At 54.4% G+C, this 19,774-nt stretch overlaps 1 protein-coding gene across 2 annotated transcripts in view; it reads left to right on the top strand.

Moving 5' to 3' along the window:
* Window positions 1–19,774, top strand: part of OGDHL (oxoglutarate dehydrogenase L) — a 28,848-nt gene that overhangs the window by 3,101 nt on the left and 5,973 nt on the right. Inside the window, exons 2-16 of one of the 2 annotated variants that reach the window (XM_007446241.1) lie at window positions 1,206–1,410; window positions 3,428–3,598; window positions 7,677–7,779; window positions 8,207–8,322; window positions 8,467–8,621; window positions 9,340–9,486; window positions 11,090–11,180; window positions 13,825–14,004; window positions 14,148–14,276; window positions 15,161–15,340; window positions 15,617–15,769; window positions 16,343–16,445; window positions 16,984–17,112; window positions 18,175–18,325; window positions 19,380–19,507. In XM_007446241.1, the coding sequence (XP_007446303.1) occupies window positions 1,207–1,410; window positions 3,428–3,598; window positions 7,677–7,779; window positions 8,207–8,322; window positions 8,467–8,621; window positions 9,340–9,486; window positions 11,090–11,180; window positions 13,825–14,004; window positions 14,148–14,276; window positions 15,161–15,340; window positions 15,617–15,769; window positions 16,343–16,445; window positions 16,984–17,112; window positions 18,175–18,325; window positions 19,380–19,507 (2,140 nt within the window). In that variant the 5' untranslated portion in view covers window position 1,206. Of the gene's footprint in view, window positions 1–1,205; window positions 1,411–3,427; window positions 3,599–7,676; window positions 7,780–8,206; window positions 8,323–8,448; window positions 8,622–9,339; window positions 9,487–11,089; window positions 11,181–13,824; window positions 14,005–14,147; window positions 14,277–15,160; window positions 15,341–15,616; window positions 15,770–16,342; window positions 16,446–16,983; window positions 17,113–18,174; window positions 18,326–19,379; window positions 19,508–19,774 lie in introns of those variants that run through there. The other variant, XM_007446242.1, reaches the window with a different exon arrangement.

The following is a 19,774-nucleotide window of genomic DNA, read 5'->3' as shown; positions in this document are numbered from 1 at the left end:
GAAAGAGGGAGCACGTGGGCTAGGAGGGCTGTGCCATGCCCTGCCTTGGGGCCTGACCCCTTGTAGAATAGAAGGTCCAGCCAGCTGGTTCTGGTGACTTGTTTGAGCTGGGGCGGGGTGTGTGCCCTGTGAGCTGGGCACATCTGGCCCCAGGAGCATTGACTCGGGGCCGGGCCCAGGCCCAGGCAGAAAGACACACTTTCTGGGACTGAGTTATGCGGGGGGAAGCAGGCCCTCCTGCCTGCATGGCCCCTGGTGGGGTGGTCCTGGTGCTGCACCCTACTCACAGGCTGGGATTCTCTGAGCAGAAGGGTGTTAGCAAGTATTCAGGGGGAGCCGTCTGTGTCCAGGCAATGCTGGGGAAGAGGAGGAGGCTCTGCTTACAGTTGTGTTGGGGGGTGATGTAGAGGAACAGAGGTTCTGAGAGGAGCCTCTTATCCGAGAACCTCTGTCTTCTGGGGGGAAGAGGAAGCCCCCTCCCCCCCCCACCTCCGCATATGTACACACGGACTCCTGAAAGCCCGTTGTTCAAGCATTTTCCCTGGGAAAGAGCAGGGGGGATTGCGGGGGTGAGATGAGCTCCAGGTTCTTTTTCCTCTCCACCCTGAGTGGGATTCCAGCCTGTATGTACCCCCTGAGCTGTTAGCTGTCCTGAGTGTAAGCTCTGGGCAGGGTATGGGAGCCAAAGAGGGCAGCTGCAACTGGGAGCTTGGCTGGGCAAGGCACCTGCCTCTGGTCTGCCCTCCACTGTCCCCGAGTGCCCTTCCCTTCTCTGAGCCTCAGTCGTCCCCGATGTGAAGCGGGGCCATTGAGGCCCGTGTCATTGGCCTTCTGGCCTGGGAGGACATGCTGGGCCTATACTGCAGTCAGGGGAAGTCACTGGTCCCCTTTGGTCACAATGACTAGAGACCCAGCAGTGCCATGGGCCTCGAGATAGTGCAGCTCAGCCAGACGCCTTGCTTCCGGCCTTTTTCTGACCGGGCATGGAGCACCCAGTCCCTGGAGGACTCCGCTGCCTGAGTTGCGGGGTGTTCAGGAGGCCTGGCTGACTGTCCCTCTCATCTCTGTCTCGTCACTGCCTAGCCCAGGGCCACCTGCCCAGTAGGCCCAGCAAATGCCATATGAGCGGACGAGTGGCTGCCAGAGCCTCCTTCCTTCCATCCCAGTCCTGTGGTTTATGTCTCTCCCTTGTTGCCTGTGTCCAGAATGAGTCAGCTGAGGCTGCTGCCATCCCGGCTTGGGGCACAGGCCTCGAGGCTCCTGGCCGCACATGGCGTCCAAAGGTTCAGCTGGTACAGCACGTCGTCTGGGCCACCGGCCACCTTCCCAAGCAGCAAAGTTGGAGGCGGCTCCAGTTACATGGAGGAGATGTACTTCGCCTGGTTGGAAAACCCCCAGAGTGTCCACAAGGTTGGCACCCCAACCCTGCCCTCTGTGCAGGAGAGAAAGTCCTGGGGCTGGGCTGTGGAGAGGGGAGTGGGGAGAAGCAACTTGCCTGCTCTGTGAGCCCGGGCAGGTTTCTTTGTCTCTCAGGTCCTCCATCATCTTTGTGAAAGAGCTTGGTCCTCATATTGGGTGAGGAAAGTCCATTGCTGTCCTGTTGCTGGACCAGCCAGTGGGTGGTGGTCTGGCTTGAGAAGCCCTGAGCCTTGCTCAGTCACACCCGGTCTGAGGCCCATCCCTGCCCCCTTGGTCATGCAGTGCCGTCTCCAGATGGCCTCTTGTTATATAGTTAGGAGCATAAGTGTTTACATATATAGTAAGCTGATGAAATAGGTACCCACTGATGGTTAAAAAAAAAAAAAATCAAAATCAGATGCCAGGACAAAAGTGAAAAGCGTAGCTACTCTCTCTCCTTCACTCACATGCCTCAGAGGAAAGTAATATGTTCACATGATCCAAAAACAAAAAGTATTAAGTTCTACAGTGAAAAGCCTTCCTCCCATTCCATCCCGTATCTGCTCAGCTCCTACCTGTCTGTTCCCCAGTCTATTCTTAATTTCTTCTATATCCATTCAGATAAACTTATTGCAGACATAACTCTGGATTCTCCCCCTTTACACAAAAAGTAACATGTAACATCCACTGTTTTGCCCCAGGCTTTTTTCACTCAGCATACATCTCCAAGATTTTCCATGTCAGTACCTCAAGAGCCTCATTTTCTTTTTCCCAGCTGTATAGTATTCCACTGTTTGGATGGATGTTCTACATCCATCCCCAGGGAAAGGCATCTGGCTCATTTCCAGTCTCTGGCTGTCATGACCGGTGCTGTACTACATCGTCTTGTACGTTCATCATCCTGCACGTGTGCAGCTAACTGTGGCATAAATTCCCCAAAGTGGAATTGTTGGGTTAGAGGGCATCTGTGTACATAATTTTGATGGGTGTTGCCAAATTGCTTTCCACACGGCTTGTACCATCTTATTCTCCCACCAGTACTGTACGAGAGGGCGTAGAGGAAAGCACTTTTGTATGTGTTCTGCTAGAACATGGAGGTGCTGGTGCATGTGCCCATCAGCTTTTTGTTTCTGCACGAATAGTAGCAAAGCATACATCCTCTTCTGCTGTGTTCACTTTACAACATATCTTGGCAATATTCCACATCCACAATAATAAATGCGTCTTTTGGGGCTTCCCTGGTGGCGCAGTGGTTGGGAGTCCGCCTGCCGATGCAGGGGACGCGGGTTCGTGCCCCGGTCCGGGAGGATCCCGCGTGCCGCGGAGCGGCTGGGCCCGTGGGCCATGGCCGCTGGGCCTGCGCGTCCGGAGCCTGTGCTCCGCAACGGGGGAGGCCACGGCGGTGAGAGGCCCACGTACCACCAAAAAAAAAAAAATAAATAAATAAATAAATAAATAAATGCGTCTTTTAAAAAAAAGACTACATAATTTTCCAGAATCTAAATTTACCATCATTTATTTAACCAGTTTCCTGTTGATCACTGCTTAGATTGTTTTTACATTGTCATTTTTATAAACTATCCTTCAGGGAACATCCTTGTACATGTAGGCACACCTGTCCAAGTACATCTGTAGAGTAAATTGCTGGCAGTGGAATTGCTGGTTCAAAAGATACATGCATTGGAAATGTTGAGGGCCTGCCTGCCCTTACCCTCCACAGAGCTGCCTCCAACCCACAGTGTGTGAGGGCATGTTTCGCCTATGGATAGAAGCCCGTTTCATACCTAAAGCCCCTTGATCACAGCTTATTACCTCCCCCACCCACTACCAAGCTGGGTCCTGGAGAGATCCAGAATTTGGGTGGGGGCCCTGGGCTGATTGAGAAGGGTATTGTTGGCAGGGTCCTGGGAGGGCCCTGAGAGCTATGGTGATGAAGGAAGACTGATGTCCCCTAGGGCCCCAGCCTGGGCCACCCCCCACTACTCCCAGGCCCTAACCTGGCTGTTTTCTTGCTTCTGCCCCTGCCCAGTCCTGGGACAGCTTCTTCCGGAAAGCCAGTGAGGATGCCTCTTATGGCCCAGCTCAGCCCCGGCCCCTTTCTGTTGTCCCTGAGAGCAGGCCGGCAGTGTTGAGCCGGACCAAGACCAGTAAGCTGGTGGAGGACCACCTGGCTGTGCAGTCTCTGATCCGGGCCTACCAGGTGAGTGGCTGGGAGGGTACAGGCTCCTGGGGTGTGGCCAGGTGCTGACAGCAAGAAGACTGGCTCAGCTCCAGCGTCACTTCAGAGAGCTTGGTGGCTCTGGCCCCTCCTCCTGCTCTTTGTCACATTACCATTCACATCACTTACCACCCCCTGTATTTTTTGTGTAAAGTGGTTTGTTTGGGTCTTTCTCATGGAGTGTCATCTGTCGCCCACACCACTCTGCCCCAGGACCTGGAGAAGTGCTTAGTGAGTGATCAGTTTCAGTGAGTGTTGAATGAAAGGTGAGTAGATTGCCCCTTGTTAATGTGTGTTTTCTCCTCTTGACTGAGCATTCCAAGAGGACAGGGGCTGATGTCCAGCAGGTGCTTAATTAGTATTTGTGGAATGAATGAATAGTTCATTAAGCAGCTCTCCCCCGTCAGCTGCTCTGTCCTGGAGACTTAGGCTCCCCTCTGCTGGGTTCCCAGGCTGGGCTCTTGCTATGTCAAACAGTCCTGATGATGTTTCCTATTCTTGGTCTTGACCGAACAGGACTAACTGGAGGGCTGTTCTGGGTGTTCACTCCATAAAAATGTAATCATTTGGGATCTGTCTGGGAATCAGTGGCAGGAGGTATTTCATAAAAGAAACTTGTCTTGAAGACATGCAGAAGGAAGGGTAGGGGCATCCTGGGGTCCTTGGCAGAGACTCCGTGGGAGGGTGCAGCAAGCCGCTGCAGGAACTCGGGAGAAGGGAGGCCTTAGCAAATGGAAATGGCACCTTGCCTCTGAATGACGCACTCTGTGTAGGATAGCAGCTGCCTGCCCAGGTGTGCTGGGGCGGAAGAGGAAAGGTGCATAGGACTGGGCTCCCTCACTGGCCTCAGGACCCGTGGATCGTGGGCCACCTGCGATTAAACAGCAGTGATTGTAATTATGTTTTTCTTGGCTGGCTGAAAGAGGCAGAAAGTGATCTGACTGTTGACTTTGAAAAAGGACAAGGAACATACAACTCTGTATGAAATACAGGGTAGCATTCAGAGTATGGCCTGAGGGCCTTATCTTCTAAGTACAGTCCCAGCTCTGCAGCAGCTCTTTGTTCTTTCACTGGCCAAGACCAAAGCACTAGGGTCCTTCTAGCAGGATGGTCTCTGGATTCAGGAATGTTACTCCATACTTGCATGATAAAAATCTGCCTGGTAGTGAGCACCTACTGGGTGGGCTGTAGCCCCTCACAGGTCACTTGGGGGCTGAGCTCTGGTCTGACTCATCTGCACATAGTACTGAAAAAAACCCCAGGCTGCTTCTTAATGCATGTTTTCAAGAATATAATAGGTAGAAGAATTATGTCGTGAACCCCCATCAATACAGGGCCAGTCTTGATTCATCTTACCCACCTCCGGCTCCACCCATAGGTCACTGATTATTTTTTTTATTTTTATTTTTGCAGTACACGGGCCTCTGACTATTGTGGCCTCTCCCATTGTGGAGCACAGGCTCCGGACGCGCAGGCTCAGCGGCCATGGCTCACGGGCCCAACTGCTCCGCGGCATGTGGGATCCTCCCGGACCGGGGCACGAACCCGCGTCCCCTGCATCGGCAGGCAGACTCTCAACCACTGCGCCACCAGGGAAGCCCGTCCACTGATTATTTTGAAGCAAATCCCAGACTTCATATCATTTCATTCATTGAACGTTTCAGCACGTATTTCCAGAGGTAAAGCCTCCCTTAAAAATATTCAAATATGGGCTTCCCTGGTGGCGCAGTGGTTGAGAGTCCGCCTGCCGATGCAGGGGACACGGGTTCGTGCCCCGGTCCGGGAAGATCCCACATGCCCCAGAGCAGCTGGGCCCGTGAGCCATGGCTGCTGAGCCTGCGCATCCGGAGCCTATGCTCATCAACGGGAGAGGCCACGACGGTGAGAGGCCCACGTACCGCAAAAAAAAAAAAAAAAAAATTCAAATATACCGTGATAGTATAATCACACCTAAAAATAGTAATAATCCTTAATGTCACCAAATACCCAGGTGGTATTCATGTTTGCCTGTTTGTCCTAGCATTTCTTTTTGCTGCTTGTTTGAATCAGGATCCAAATAAAGCCACAGGTTGTGATATGTTGACATGGCTTTTCAAGTCTCTTGTACTCTACTCTGCGGGTTCCTCTCGATTTCTTTTTGTGTTTCTTGCTCTGTGTGTGTGTGTGTGTGTGTGTGTGTGTGTGTGTGTGTATAAGGAACCAGGTTGTTTGTCCTATAGCATTTTCTCGAGTCTGGATTGTGCTGATTGCATCCTCATGGTGTCACTTCATCTGTCCCTTTGTCCCATGTAATTTCTGTAAATTGGTAGTTAGATCTAGATGCTTGATCCAACATAGATTTGATTTTTCCTGTTGTTGCAAAATCAGCTTCCTGGTGGTGATGGGCACTTCATCAGTTAGCAGCTAAAGATAATTATTTCCTGGACACATTAAGTCATTGGGAGTGGTAAAAGTGGTGATATTCTAATTCTTTCTTTCTTTGTTTATTACCTGAAATACTTGTCTCGTGAGAACCTTCCCTTTGTCAGCTCTGTTTATCCTGAGGTACAAATTGTATAGGGAGGGCAGGATCAGTGCTTGACTTTTCCTTTTGTTGATGGATTTTCAAAATGATGACATGGTTTCCTAGCATCCTCCAAAGATGGCCAATAAAGGTTTTTCTTCTTTTTCATAGTATGATATGAATGCATGAATTTAAACATATTTAATGAGTTTCAGTCTGCTATAGATATTATCCTTTTTGTTGCTCAAAATGTGTCCTTTTTCCCAGCCCCAGTAGTGTTTGAGCACCCCTTTGCTATCTGGTAGGACAAGATGCTTTGAGCTCATCTCGCACATTTCTGTCCAGCCAGTTCTCCAGGGAGTGAGGGAGTATTTACTGCTATTGGTTTGGTCATGACTTCTGGGTTCTTTTGGTGGTTAGAGCCAGGAAGTATGTATTTTTTTAAAGATACCATACTTTATGGGTTTATACTGATGTTTCTATATACATCAAATGTAGGACTTAGTGTTTGTCCTTGACCTCATCAGTCTTATGTCACCATCTCCTTTTAAAGATACCAAAAATAGAGGTTCTCAAAGACAGCAATACAATGACTTACTTGATTTTCCCAAAATCCACACATGACAGTCTGAGAATACAATTCTAGTACTACCACTGCTGATTGGTACTGTAAATGAATTTATGATCTTTTTATTCCTGCAGTTCTGTTTGTCTTTGGGGAATATTCTGTTAGTCAGTTGGAATAGTTCCTCTCTATGTAGTTATGCCACCAAATGGATGCATTAATTCATTTGTTTTGTCTTACTTTCAATTTTTAAAACTTAATTTTGTTTTATAGTGTTATAAAATATTTATAAGATTCCAAAGTCAAATCATCAATGCAAGATATATTCTTAAAAGTCTAGCTTCTAGCCCTGCTGCTCTGCCCTATTTTGTCCTTTCCCTGTAGGTAATAATTTTCCTTATTTTATAGTTTTCTTATTTTACTGTTTATTCTTCTAATGCATATATTTATTTGTAGACATGCAAATATATACAAATATATGCAAATGAATGTGTTTACTTTTCTCTTCCCTTTCTTAGATAATGGGTAGTTTACCACACACACTTTTCTGTAATTTGCTTTTTTGCTTAATAATATTTTGTGGAGACAACCTCATAGTAGCAGTTAGGAATTTTCCTCATTCCTTTTAGCAGCTCTGTAGTATCCCCTGTGTGGATTTCCCATATCCATTTGCCAGTCTCCTGTTGATGGACATTTGGGAAGTTTTTAGAATTTTGCAATTACTAATAGTACCGTAGTAACTACTTTTGTGTATGCATTCTTTCCTGTTTTTGAAAGCTGCATGTTGTACTTTTAAACAGAGTTGAGCTCCTGCCACCTTAGTGGCTATGGTGGGGTCTCCTAGGCAACTGTTCAGTGGCTGGGTGCTGGAGATATGTGGAAACTTGAAATTCTGAAGGGGGACTTGAGGGGCCAGGGCCCAGAATCTCAGTCTTGGTGAGGGTCTGTCCAGCTGTGTTCCAGCTCCGCCCCGACCTTTTCCCCTTCTCCAGATCCGTGGCCACCATGTGGCCCAACTGGACCCCCTGGGCATTCTGGATGCAGACCTGGACTCCTTTGTGCCCTCAGACTTAATCACCACCATTGATAAATTGGGTGAGTCGGTACCCTTTCCTGTTGCCCTGGCGACACCAGAGCCAGCTGGTGCCTGTGCCCATTGAGGGGCTCTGTGCCTACAGTGCCTCTGGGTCTTGGGTTTCAGCAAGCAGCCTAGGAGGCTTTCTTCTGACCCTTGCCCAGCTATGCATGGTGTCCTTGCAAGGGAGGTCTCCCCATCTTCCCTAGCTGGTGTGCCATGCTCAGCAAGCTTGAGACACCTGTCCAGGCCCACCCTTATGGCGGCAAGCTAGGCTCTGACTCATGCCCTGTGCCCTGCAGACAGAGGGCCTTTGAGCTTTAGGATAGACATGGCGGGAGGGTCCTGGGGGCACTGTTGGGAGGTCTGGGGATACAGCTGATCCCCACCTGGGCCTGACCCCTCTCTCCTCTCTGCTGCCCGGGCTCTGCCATGTGTGCCTCCTAGCCTTCTACGACCTGCGGGAGGCTGACCTGGATAAGGAGTTCCAGCTGCCCACAACTACCTTTATTGGAGGCTCTGAAAACACCCTTTCTCTGCGGGAGATCATTCGGCGCCTGGAGGTGAGCACAGGCAGGTGTGTCGGGCACAGCTGATGAAGCTCTGGCGTGCGATAGAGGGAGGGAGGGCGCTGCCTTTTCTGTTCCAGATCCCAAGGCGGTCGGTCTTCTTCTTGGCTCCTCGTGGAGTGCTCCCCTTTCCCCCAGAACACATACTGCCAGCATATCGGTCTGGAGTTCATGTTCATCAATGACGTGGAGCAGTGTCAGTGGATCCGGCAGAAGTTCGAGACCCCTGGCGTGATGCAGTTCTCCAGCGAGGAGAAGCGGACCCTGCTGGCCCGGCTGGTGCGCTCTATGAGGTCAGGCTCCCAGCACCACCCCAGGCAGTCAGAGTGGCTGGGGGGCCTGCTCCAGGGCTGTATGAAACGTCCCAGGCCCTGGCTAAGAAAGTAGGAGGGTGCCCGGTAAGGGAAGGCAGGGCTGGATGGTGCTCCAGGAGAACATGACACCGAACGAGGGTGGAAGTGGCAGAAAGTTGTCCCTGTGTGGAGTGAGTGTAGCAGCGCCTTCCTGCAGGTGGGGCACTGCCTGGCTCTGCCCCTGAACTTCTCTGAAGCTGGGTCTGCCCAGGGTTGCGGGGGCCTGGAGGAGCCCCTAGCCCAGCTGCTAGGAGTAAAGTGGCTCCCTGGGCAGTGACATGTGGGCTGGAATTTGAGTTGAGCTGTGAGGTATCTTTGGGGCATGATGAGAGAGCCCCAGGGCACGTGTGTGCTGGAGGGCAGTGGTCTGGGAGCAGGGGAATGGCTAGTTGGAGCAGTGTGACTGGAAGGGGAAGAGAGGGTGGTAACTGGGAATGGATGGAGCCAGAGGTCTGTTTAAGTTGGGAGGACCCTCAGCCTCCCCGCCCCGACCTATGCTGCTTGCTGGTAGGAGCATCATGATGTCTGTGCCAGGTCCTGGACTGCGCAGAGGGAGGTGACTTTGCAGCTTCCTGTGTCCTGGCATCCTGCTCCGAGCCCTCATGAACAGCCCTCAGGAGCTCAGCCTCTCCATCCTTCCCCATCTCTCCCCAAGCAGGTTTGAAGACTTCCTGGCCCGGAAGTGGTCCTCGGAGAAGCGGTTTGGCCTGGAGGGCTGTGAGGTCATGATTCCTGCCCTCAAGACCATCATCGACAAATCCAGCGAGATGGGGATCGAGAATGTCATCCTGGGGATGCCACACAGGTGGGCCCTTCTCGCTGCCTCAGCCTTGTGCATTCTCCTCCAGGCCCAGCAAGCTGAGGTGGACAGGAGGCTTTGAAAATCAGAGCAGGGGTGTTGGTGGGACCTGGGGATAGAGGCAAAGTGGTCTAGAAAGTTATCAGAGTCCCTGGGCCCTGGGCTGCTCATCACAGAAAGCTCGTGGCCAAAGCCACATGGAACCAGGCTCTCTTAAACTGTTTCTGTCTCACCATGTTGCTGTTGTCCCCAGGAGTATTGAGGTTACAGAAGAGGGGTATATCACGCTACTTGAGGTTCCTGTGGACAAGGAGATGTGGAGGGGCACATCCCAGGGAAGTGAGGGCAGAGCCTGGGCAGGTGGCCTCAGGTTCGCATCCCCTGGTGGGAGATCTCTGGAGGTGAGCCGAGGGTCTCTTTCCCCGGCTGCAAGCTGGCCACACGTTTCCTGTGACTTTGATAAAGACTTGGAAGGCTGGTCTGGCCACTGGGCAGTTACCTCTGAGCTGGAGCCTGTGGGCTAATGAGGAATATGGCCAAGGTGGCCAGGGGTTCTGCTGAATGGGCTGGAAGAGGACTGCTAAGCAGTCTGGGGGGCAAAGCCCCTGCATTTCCTGTGCCTGTTTCCAGCTGCTCACAGGTGGGCCAGCTCCGGACTGCATCAGCACCAGGGGCATCAGGATGCATTGTGAGTAGGGTCTCCACCCTGTGGGCTGACCTCCCGGGAGCCCGAGCTTTGCCACACAGGCTCCGTGCTCTGGGGGTACCAGAAATGCTTGGTGTCTGGTCAGAGGGTCGTGCAGAGCTGGCCCCGTGGTCTGAGGAGGCAGGGGCATACGTGGCCTCAGTAGAACTGTGGGAGAGGATGGTGCTGGGCCGTCAGGCAGCTCTGGGACTGGGTGGTGGTGCTGGCCAGGCTCCTGGCCTGAGGAGGGCTCCAGAGCCAAGGGCTGCCCTCGGCCAGGCCTCCGTATTTGGGGAGGGGCCTTTGAGGCCGGAGGCTTTGCCCAGAGAGGCTGGCTCCTGTGATCCCACAGCCCTGCCGCCACCGCAGAGCAGGAGAGGGGCCTGCTGGAAGAGCGCTGCCCTTCTGTCACTGGGCCGTGCATGGCTGGAGGTCAGGGTGTGAGCAGGCCTGGAGCCGGTGTCTGCTGGTAGTCTATTGGGAGCGGGTTCGGAGTCATGTCCTGTGCCCCCATCAGGCTGGTGCCCACCCCTGAATAGATTGCCCCCGATGGGAAGTTCAGGCTGGACTGGAGAATCCCTGGGCCTGGCTGCTTTCCTCCCCGCTACCCATGTGTGAGCAGCTGTGATTCGTTAGCAGCTTGGGGTCAAAGTGCTGGGTTGGGCTCAGCTTTTGGTTGGGGAGAGGGGTGAGTAGACACCCTGCCATGAGGCTGGGTGGCTCCCTGCTTGCGAGGGCCTCCCTGAGTCTGAGTTGTAGGTGGGGATGCCTGCCTGTCCAGGGGGGTCGGCCAGCTGGACCCGCTCACATGCCTTGTAGATTGAGGCAGGCTGAGAGGGTGGGGCCTTCCAGTCCCCATGCTAATTCCGATAGGTCCCAGGTGGGCAGGGAGCATGGTAAGAGCCCTGCCCCCTCTGGCTCCAGGGGCAGGCTGAATGTGCTGGCCAACGTCATCCGCAAGGACCTGGAGCAGATCTTCTGCCAGTTTGACCCCAAGCTGGAGGCGGCGGATGAGGTGGGTGCCAGGCCCAGGCCCCGGAGCCTCTGGAGAGCTGGGTATTTGGGAGGTGGACTGGAGAGGGCCTGGGCCAGGAGCTTGCAGGCTCAGACAGACCCTGAGGTGGACGGACATGCAGAAGAGTGGGAGAGAGGCTGGGGGTGTCTGTGTGAGGCCCCTAAGGTGTTTTGGAGCCAAGTGCTATGATCTCCAACAACTGGGAGAGCCCTCGGGTAATCTGGGCTAACCTCCCTCTTTCCAGCTAGGGGGACTGAAGCCCAGAGAGGTGTGCAGGGAAGTGCCTGAAGTTATTCAGTTCAGCTCATGTGGCCATACCTCTGTGCCCAGGGTCCTGTCTACCTGCCCTGAAGGGCTGCCTCGCTCACTTGTTTGACCAGCACAGCGTTGGGAGGTCAGGAGGGTTTCCTGTGCCCACCAATGAGCAGAGAGAATATTTTTCTGCCCTCACCCACTTCCTGGCACGTATACGTGTCATGTATGCCTCATACCCCATGCCTCTGCCCATGCTGGGCCCTCAGCCAGATGGCCTTCCTCTCTTCTGCTCTCTGCCTCTTTCCCAGCCCTGCCCGTCTCCCCTTCTAGTGACTTTCCTGGTCCTCCAGGCAGCAATCCTGTCTCTCCCTCCTCTGTGCCTCCTTTCCCAGCAGATCCGTCTCTACTCTGGCCTTCTCCATCGCGCGCACGCACGCCTGTGTGTGTGTGTGTGTCTCTTCTGCTCTCTGCCTCTTTCCCAGCCCTGCCCGTCTCCCCTTCTAGTGACTTTCCTGGTCCTCCAGGCAGCAATCCTGTCTCTCCCTCCTCTGTGCCTCCTTTCCCAGCAGATCCGTCTCTACTCTGGCCTTCTCCATCGCGCGCATGTGTGCCTGTGTGTGTGTGTGTGTGTGTGTGTGTGTGTGTGTCTGTCTGTTTTCCCTTCCAGGCTGGTAGCAGGGTGATGGCAGGGACCTCATTCCCGAAGCCCCAGCACTCAGCACAGGTGCATGGTTTGTTAAAATGAACCACTTTAAATGACTGCTCCAAAATCATCCAGCACATTAGGCCAGAGCAGGACTAGAATCCACATCTGCTGGCTCCCAATCCAGAATCTTCCTGCCATCATGTTCATTTTTCTCAAGCACCTTCATCTCTCTGAGCCTCAGTTTGCTCTTCTGTAAAATGGGGATAAAATTTCCTGCCCCCAGAATGGTTGTGAGGAATCAGAGACGACATGTGAGTAAACTGTAAAACCTGGCCAAAGGACACTTTAAACAGATTTACTTTTTTTTAATAGAAAAAGTAATGTAAGCATCGTTTGAAGAAAAAATTACACAATGAGAGTGTTTCCCTTCTGAGACCCCTTTCCTGCTCCCCATAGGCTCTGCTGTGGTCAGTTTTTGTGTTAAAGTGTGTACTTCCAGAAATGTTTCACGCAGTGCGAACACACGTATGTGTCCAGTACAGCTTTATTTGTAAAAAGCCAGGGGAGCAGCTCATGATGCCGCTGGCCACCTTGCTGTTTTCACTTAATGAGCTGTCACTGTTTCAGAGCTGCACACAGAGCTCCCCGAGCTTCGAGTGCCCCTCTAGTTTCTCCTGTCTCCCATTGATGAGCATTAGGTGGTGGAATGAGTGTCTTTGCACACATGTGTGCGTGCAGTTTTAGATGGTGTCCGAGAAATGCAGTGGCTGGAGCTGAGGAGGTAGGACTGAATTGCCCTCCAAAGAGCTTGCAGACAGCAGCGAGCCCACACGCTGTGTGCGAGGATCCCAGGCCCCCGGCTTCCCTTACTCTGTCCAACCTTTCCATCTTTGCCAATGTGCTAGGTCCAAAAGTGACTGCATTTGAACATATTTCTCTGTTTTGAATTTGAGCGTCTTTTCACGTGTTTAAGTCATGGGTGCCTTTTTCTGTAAGTTCCTTTTCCTGGCTTTTGCTCATTTTCCTATGGGTTTTTTGGGCTTTATCTCACCAGTTGTAAAAGTGCCTTATGTATTGAAGGAGTTATAGCCCTTTGCCTGCGTTTGTCTGATAAATATTTTCCCAGCTTGATTTTTTCCCCCTAATACTGTGCATGGGTCTTCTTCCCACATGGCAAATATATTAGATTTTAGCTGTCTTATCCTTTATGGCTTCTGAGGTTTGTACATTGTTCAGAAAGACTCTCCCTACTCCAAGATCATAAAGTATGTCATGTTTTCCCCGATACTATGGCTTGTCTGTACATTTTTGGTTACTTTGGTGCAAGAAGTTAGGTACGGGTCCTGCTCCAATGTGTGCCCAGAGGCCTAGCCCGTGGTCTCAATGCCAATTAAGAGCCACCCTTCATTTCCGTGCCTTCACTGCTGCTGGCTGGCCCCTTCCTACGGGTGCCTTACCCCTTCCCCACTCTGCCATCATTAATGCAGAGAGGATGGTTGTTGATAATGTGGAGGGGCTCCGATAAGGGAGCCAAGGCCCAGGGAACCTGCCTACGTTTCTTAGGCCAGCCTGGAGGGCAAGAAGGGCGTTGTGCTGGGTTTGGGGGAAGGATGCAGGTGTGAGTCAGGGGCAAAACAGACTTCCCAGGGAGCAGAATCCGGGGAATGTCCCAGCGCCACTGTAAGCTTGCATGTCTGGGATAGGGTGGGGGGGAGGTTCATCACAGGCCACCTCAACCTTCAGGGCTCCGGAGATGTCAAATATCACCTCGGCATGTACCATGAGAGGATCAACCGAGTCACAAACAGGAACATCACTCTGTCGCTCGTGGCCAACCCCTCCCACCTGGAAGCTGTGGACCCCGTGGTGCAGGGGAAGACGAAGGCAGAGCAGTTCTACCGCGGGGATGCTCAGGGCAAGAAGGTGAGCTTGCCTGGGCCCGAGGTCCTGGGTTCTGAGGGGTGAGCTCCGAGGGGTAGGCTCTGAATCTCTGAAGTCCAGGAGCAGGGCTGGGCTGCACGGGCTGGGGCATGGGGCCCCCTCCTGGCTTATATCCTGCCCTGCAGGTCATGTCCATCCTGGTCCATGGGGATGCCGCCTTCGCTGGCCAGGGTGTGGTCTATGAGACCTTCCACCTGAGTGACCTGCCCTCTTACACCACCAACGGTACCGTGCACGTCGTCGTCAACAACCAGGTGAGGGCCTGTGCTGTGTGCTGGGCCCTGTCAGTGTCATCCATCCATGAATCCAGGCAGCACTTTGAGGGCACGAGTGAGGCATTTCTGGGTTTAACCCCCCCGCTCTGCTACTTACCAGAGTGTGATTTCAGGCAAGATGCCTGATCTCTCAGCCTCAGTTTCCTGGTCTGTGGAACTGGGAGGTGTATACATCTGTCTGTCTCTGTCTGTGTCTCTCTGTCCTTCCCTCTGCAGCCCCCTCCCCCCATATTATATATGTGAGAAAGCAGTAAGGACAGAGGAAGATGGGTATAACCAGCACCTAGCAAGCACTGAGGCTGAACATGTAACTAGATGCTGCCTTGAGCTCCATGTGACCCAGGCAGTCTTAGAACACAACTCTCACAGCCTTTGCTTTTAAAAAAGGTAGCTGTGGTTAATAACAGCTCTTCTTCTGAGCCTGTAAAGCCCTGGGTTAACTACCTTATTCGCATATTAAGTCATTTAACCTTCACAGTATAACACTGTGAGGTAGGAATTTAATGAGCCCTTTTAATCGATGAGGAAACAGGCTTTGGGTATTAAGTACCTGGCCCAAGGTTGTACAGTTAGTAACTGGTGAGACTGGGTTTTACCCCAACTTGCGCTCCCCACTCCCACTGTATAAAAATGATTGCAGGAGAAAGAGCAGACACAATTCCCCTGGTGTCACTGCTGTCCCCGTGGGGCCCGCGGCTATGTCTGATTTCGAGGTCATCCACTGTTACCCCATCATGTCCCCTGCACCTCCTGAGCACACCAGATGGACCTCAAGGCAAAGGTGCCCCTCCCCTGGCCCCCTGGCCCTCTGGTCTCCCAGGCGGCTGCTGCTGTCCAGCTCTCAGTGCCTCCTGCTTCTGCAGATTGGCTTCACCACGGACCCCCGGATGGCCCGCTCCTCACCATACCCCACCGACGTGGCCCGTGTGGTCAACGCGCCCATCTTCCATGTGAATGCAGACGACCCAGAGGCCGTGATGTATGTGTGCAGTGTGGCGGCCGAGTGGAGGAACACCTTCAATAAAGACGTCGTGGTGGACCTGGTGGGTCTGGGGAACTGAGGTGGAGGTGCTCGGACTGTCCCTGCCGTGGCAAGTGCGCCAGGTCTGCAACATCTTTGCTAGTCGGGGCTGAGCAGCAGGTTTAGAACCGCTGAGCACCATCTCTGCGGAGGCCGGCGGAGGGGGGCATTTGGTGATGGGTCATAGCGGGGGCTGGTGAGGCCTCACAGGATGTGGCCTGCCAGATGTGCCCCAGTTGTGCAGTGACTGCGCCAGCCACACCGCCTGGGCGTGGGGACCCACACTCTGTCCCTGCAGGTCTGTTACCGCCGGCGTGGCCACAATGAGATGGACGAGCCCATGTTCACGCAGCCGCTCATGTACAAGCAGATCCACAGGCAGGTGCCTGTGCTGAAGAAGTATGCAGACAAGCTCATCGCTGAGGGCACAGTGACCCTGCAGGAATTCGAGGTGGGCCCGGTCAGCTCCTGGGATCACCCTTGCTGGAGCCAAGACCCTGAGGTGGTTGCTGTTGTCATAAGCCCAGTGCTGGGCACTGGCAGTTTATAGAGGTAGCCAATATGGTCCTTGTCCCCAGTAGCCCCCAGTTATCAAGGGGGACAGAGGACCAAAGACATTTACAGCCTGGTGGGATACAGTGAACGCTGCGATGCATGGAAGCCCATCCTCAGGCCAGAGTCCAAGAAGGCTTCCTGTAGGAGGTAGCCCTGAGCCGGGTTTGTCCCCGTAGTTATCTGTGGATGTGCTTGCCCTCCCGCCTTCAGGGAGCTCTCAGAGCAAGGACTATGAGTCTTTCCTGTGTTCCCCCAAGTCCCTTGCTGAGTGGAATCACCTGAACTCTTTCCAGGATTCCCCCTGCACTCTGGGACTTTTATCTCTGGCCTTAAGGTCCCTGTGGGCCAGTGGGCAGACAGTTCCTCTAGAACGTGGTAAGAGTGACCAGGGTTTATGAGTCTGGGTTGACTCAGCCTCTGGCTGCCCAGGGCATCGCTGCCTCAATCCAGGCCTTCACCCTGATTTCAGGAAGAAATCGCCAAATATGACCGGATCTGTGAGGAGGCGTTTGGCAGGTCCAAGGATAAAAAGATCCTGCATATAAAGCACTGGCTGGACTCCCCTTGGCCTGGTGAGTGAGCAGCGTGTGGCTAAGAGTGATTTGCCTGGGCCCTGGGCTCTGGCACTGGGACCAGGACTGGAGTGATCCTGAATGAGGGCCGTTGCTGTCTAGCCCAGAGGCTGTGGGCTTCCATCCCTGAGACCCCTGAGGCTGTGTGGGGCTGATTCCTGCAGGTGGGGTAGGCGGGAGTAGAGGGAGATAGTGTCGCCTTCAGGACACATGTGATGAGCTGCTTCCTGGAAAGGGCTGGGTCAGGGAGGGTGGACCACAAAGTGGAGTGGGCCCTGGGGGAGGGGTGCTCAGCGGTCCTCTCTGGGGCGGAGCTAGATGGCTGTGACCCTGGGTCCAGGGAGGGGCCTCGCAGGCACCGGAGGGGAGGATGTTAGGTGGGTGCTGTCAGCTGTCCCAGGTCCCCAGGATGGGCTCAGGGTTTGAGTGCCATTGGGGTTAATGGAGAGGTGGGCCCCTGAGTCCTGGGGAGACAGCCTGGCCAGGGGAGTTGAGGCCCCACTGCCACACACAAGTCACAGAGCCTCTGCCCTCTCAGGCTTCTTCACTGTGGACGGGGAGCCCAAGAGCATGACATGCCCAGCCACGGGTATTCCAGAGGACATGCTGACCCACATTGGTGAAGTGGCCAGCTCTGTGCCCCTGGAGGACTTTAAGATCCACACGGGTGAGGTTGCTGTGCAGGCTCCAGCATGGGCCACTGTCCCAGACATTGTGCCCCAAGGGAGATGGCATCAGGAGTCAGGGAGGCCCGGCCCTCATCTTGACTTGGTCTTGGGTAGATCAGCGGAGCTCTCAGTGCCTCCTTTGTGCCCCATGAGGTGCCTGTGTTAACAGCTCCTCTCAGGGTGAGCAGATGTGGATGCCACGCTCGCAGCTGGGTGCTGGTGACCAGGCTTCTGTGGGACACATTGTATTTTCCCAATGCCTTTGCCGGGGGCATCCCTGCATCAGGCAGAAGGAGAGCAGGGAAAGAAGGGCTTCCCATGGAGGGGGCGGTTGGGCCTAGAATGTTGGGCGGCAAGAGTGCTGGGCTGGGTGGATGACAGAGAGCGACCCTGGGCTAGTAGGTGGTCACTGGCTGCGCCTCTTGGCCACGATGGTGGCCATCGTGGCCTCTGCTCAGGCAGCCTGGAGGGTTCCCGCAATGGTAGTGGGGCCCCTGTGCACCCTCTGAGCAGCCTGTGGGCGTTCCAAGAGGATTCCTCCACATGCACGTGGAGGCCCAGGTGTCTTGGGGCACCGGCTCTGTGCCGTCACACAGGGTCTGTGTGGGTGTAGGGCTGATGGGAGCCCAGCCTGGGCCGGGTGCCTGGGCTCAGATCCAAGCACCTTCATAGCTATGTGATCGTGAGTAAATGACTTCCTTCTTCTGAGCCTGTCTGCTCATCTAGGGGTGGGGGAAGTTGGTACCTCTCCCGTGGGCTTAAGAGAAACGTCCCTGAATCAACAAATGCGGCGTATGCATGTGGCAGATGATCGCCTAATGGTGCCTGCTCCTTCCTGCAGGGAGCGAGGCTGGTGGGGACACAGGCTCAGGCTGACCCGGTGTGTTGGCTGGAGTGGTGATGCTGGAGGAGGGGCCTCCTGCATCCTGCTGGGGTCCTGCTCAGTGGGAGGGGTGTACACTGAGTATATACATACCCAGCCCAGGTCCCAGGGACTATGGCTGTCCCAGATGGGGTGGCCAAGCCCCTGTGGCCCTCAGGCTGGCCCTCCCCTCCCGCAGGCCTCTCTCGCATCCTGCGGGGCCGTGCGGACATGACCAGGAAGAGGACAGTGGACTGGGCGCTGGCAGAGTACATGGCCTTTGGCTCCCTGCTCAAGGAAGGCATCCATGTGCGGCTCAGTGGGCAGGACGTGGAGAGGGGCACATTCAGGTGAGGGTGGGGGGCTCTGGACCCTAGGCCCTATGGGCATTAGCCTTGTGCCTGTGGGGAGCTGAGAGCTCAGCTGCGCTGGGGATCTCTCACAGTCGGCCCAGGGCCTCTGGAGTGGAGTGGCCCTTCCTTCTCTTCCTAGACCTTGTCTGGGAAGCCAAGGAGGTGTTCTCAGGTAACTCCATCAGCACGCTAGCCCCCACCCTTGGGCCAAGCTGTCTGAGGGCTGCTAGGCCGCCTCTGTCTCCACGGGGCCAGCGTGCAGAGCTGACTGCTTGGCCCAAGCTGTCAGTTGATGTCAACCCTTGTGGTTATCTATGGTCCTCAAGATCCTTTGTTTCTCTTCTGTGAACTACTGTCAAGCCAGCTCCCTGCCACCATCTTGCTTGTTCGCAGTTGGGTTTTGAGTCCAGATGAGGGACTTTACACTTGCCGGTTGTCCTCATTACATTTCCTCTGTTTGGGACCCCAGATGTTTGGGATCTCAACTCCGTCTCTGCCATGTTAGTGAGTCCTGGAGGTGTGGCTTCCAGTATTCGACAGGCCATCTTTCCCACGTCCCACTCCCTCATCGCTGCTGGCCCTGCTCCAACCAGGGTACAGAGGGCCACTCCACTGCACCCTGAGTTGCATGTCAGTCCTCACAAGGCTTGGGGTTTGGCCAGGGGGGCCCCCCTTATGCATAGGAATTCCTGCCTCCTGTAAACCTGGACAGGGCAGGTGAGGTGGTAAAGGGGCTGGCAGGATGGGCAGGGAGATGGTGCCCCTGGAGTGTGGCCTCCTACGGTCTCAGGCTCCACCCAGCATCTGGGAGGTCGGCAAGGCAGGTCTCATCGGATCCCTCCTTAGGTGAGAAGCTGAGCCTCTCATGCCTGTGCTCCAAGACCCCCAGGGCATGTGTGAGGGCACCATTGGGAGAGGAGGCTGCCCGGAGGAGGGATCAGATTGCTCTGGCTTTCCACGGCCTTCTTGGTGTCGCCATCCTATGGGACTTTGCCTGGTGTCCTGCTCAGTCCGCCCGCCTCCCCCCCCTTCCTGGTCTGTGTCTCTGCAGTCACCGGCACCACGTTCTCCATGACCAGGAAGTTGACCGGAGGACGTGTGTCCCCATGAACCACCTCTGGCCTCACCAGGCCCCCTACACTGTGTGCAACAGCTCCCTCTCGGAGTATGGAGTTCTGGGTGGGTCAGAACTCTGCCTGCAGGTCGGGCGGGCCCTGAGATGCTTGGGGACCAGAGAGGGTCTTGCACCTCAGGATGTCTGTTTTTGTTGTTTTGACCATGGTCTGGGGCTGGGAGGGGCCGAAGAGGCTCAGAGGCCCCTGGATGGACCTGAGTCCTCGGACAGCCCTGAGGGACAGTGGTTGGGCTGCCCCCACCTGAGGCCACATCAGAGATGAGGTCCTGTCCCATCTGGCCCCTCAGAGAGCCCAGATTGGGGGGGGGGGG

This window comes from Lipotes vexillifer, unplaced genomic scaffold (assembly GCF_000442215.2).
Source record: "Lipotes vexillifer unplaced genomic scaffold, Lipotes_vexillifer_v1.1 scaffold1143, whole genome shotgun sequence".
Classification (NCBI taxonomy): Eukaryota; Metazoa; Chordata; class Mammalia; order Artiodactyla; family Lipotidae; genus Lipotes; species Lipotes vexillifer.
The sequence above is the reverse complement of the archived record's forward strand: the minus strand, read 5'-3'. Positions and strand labels throughout refer to the sequence as shown.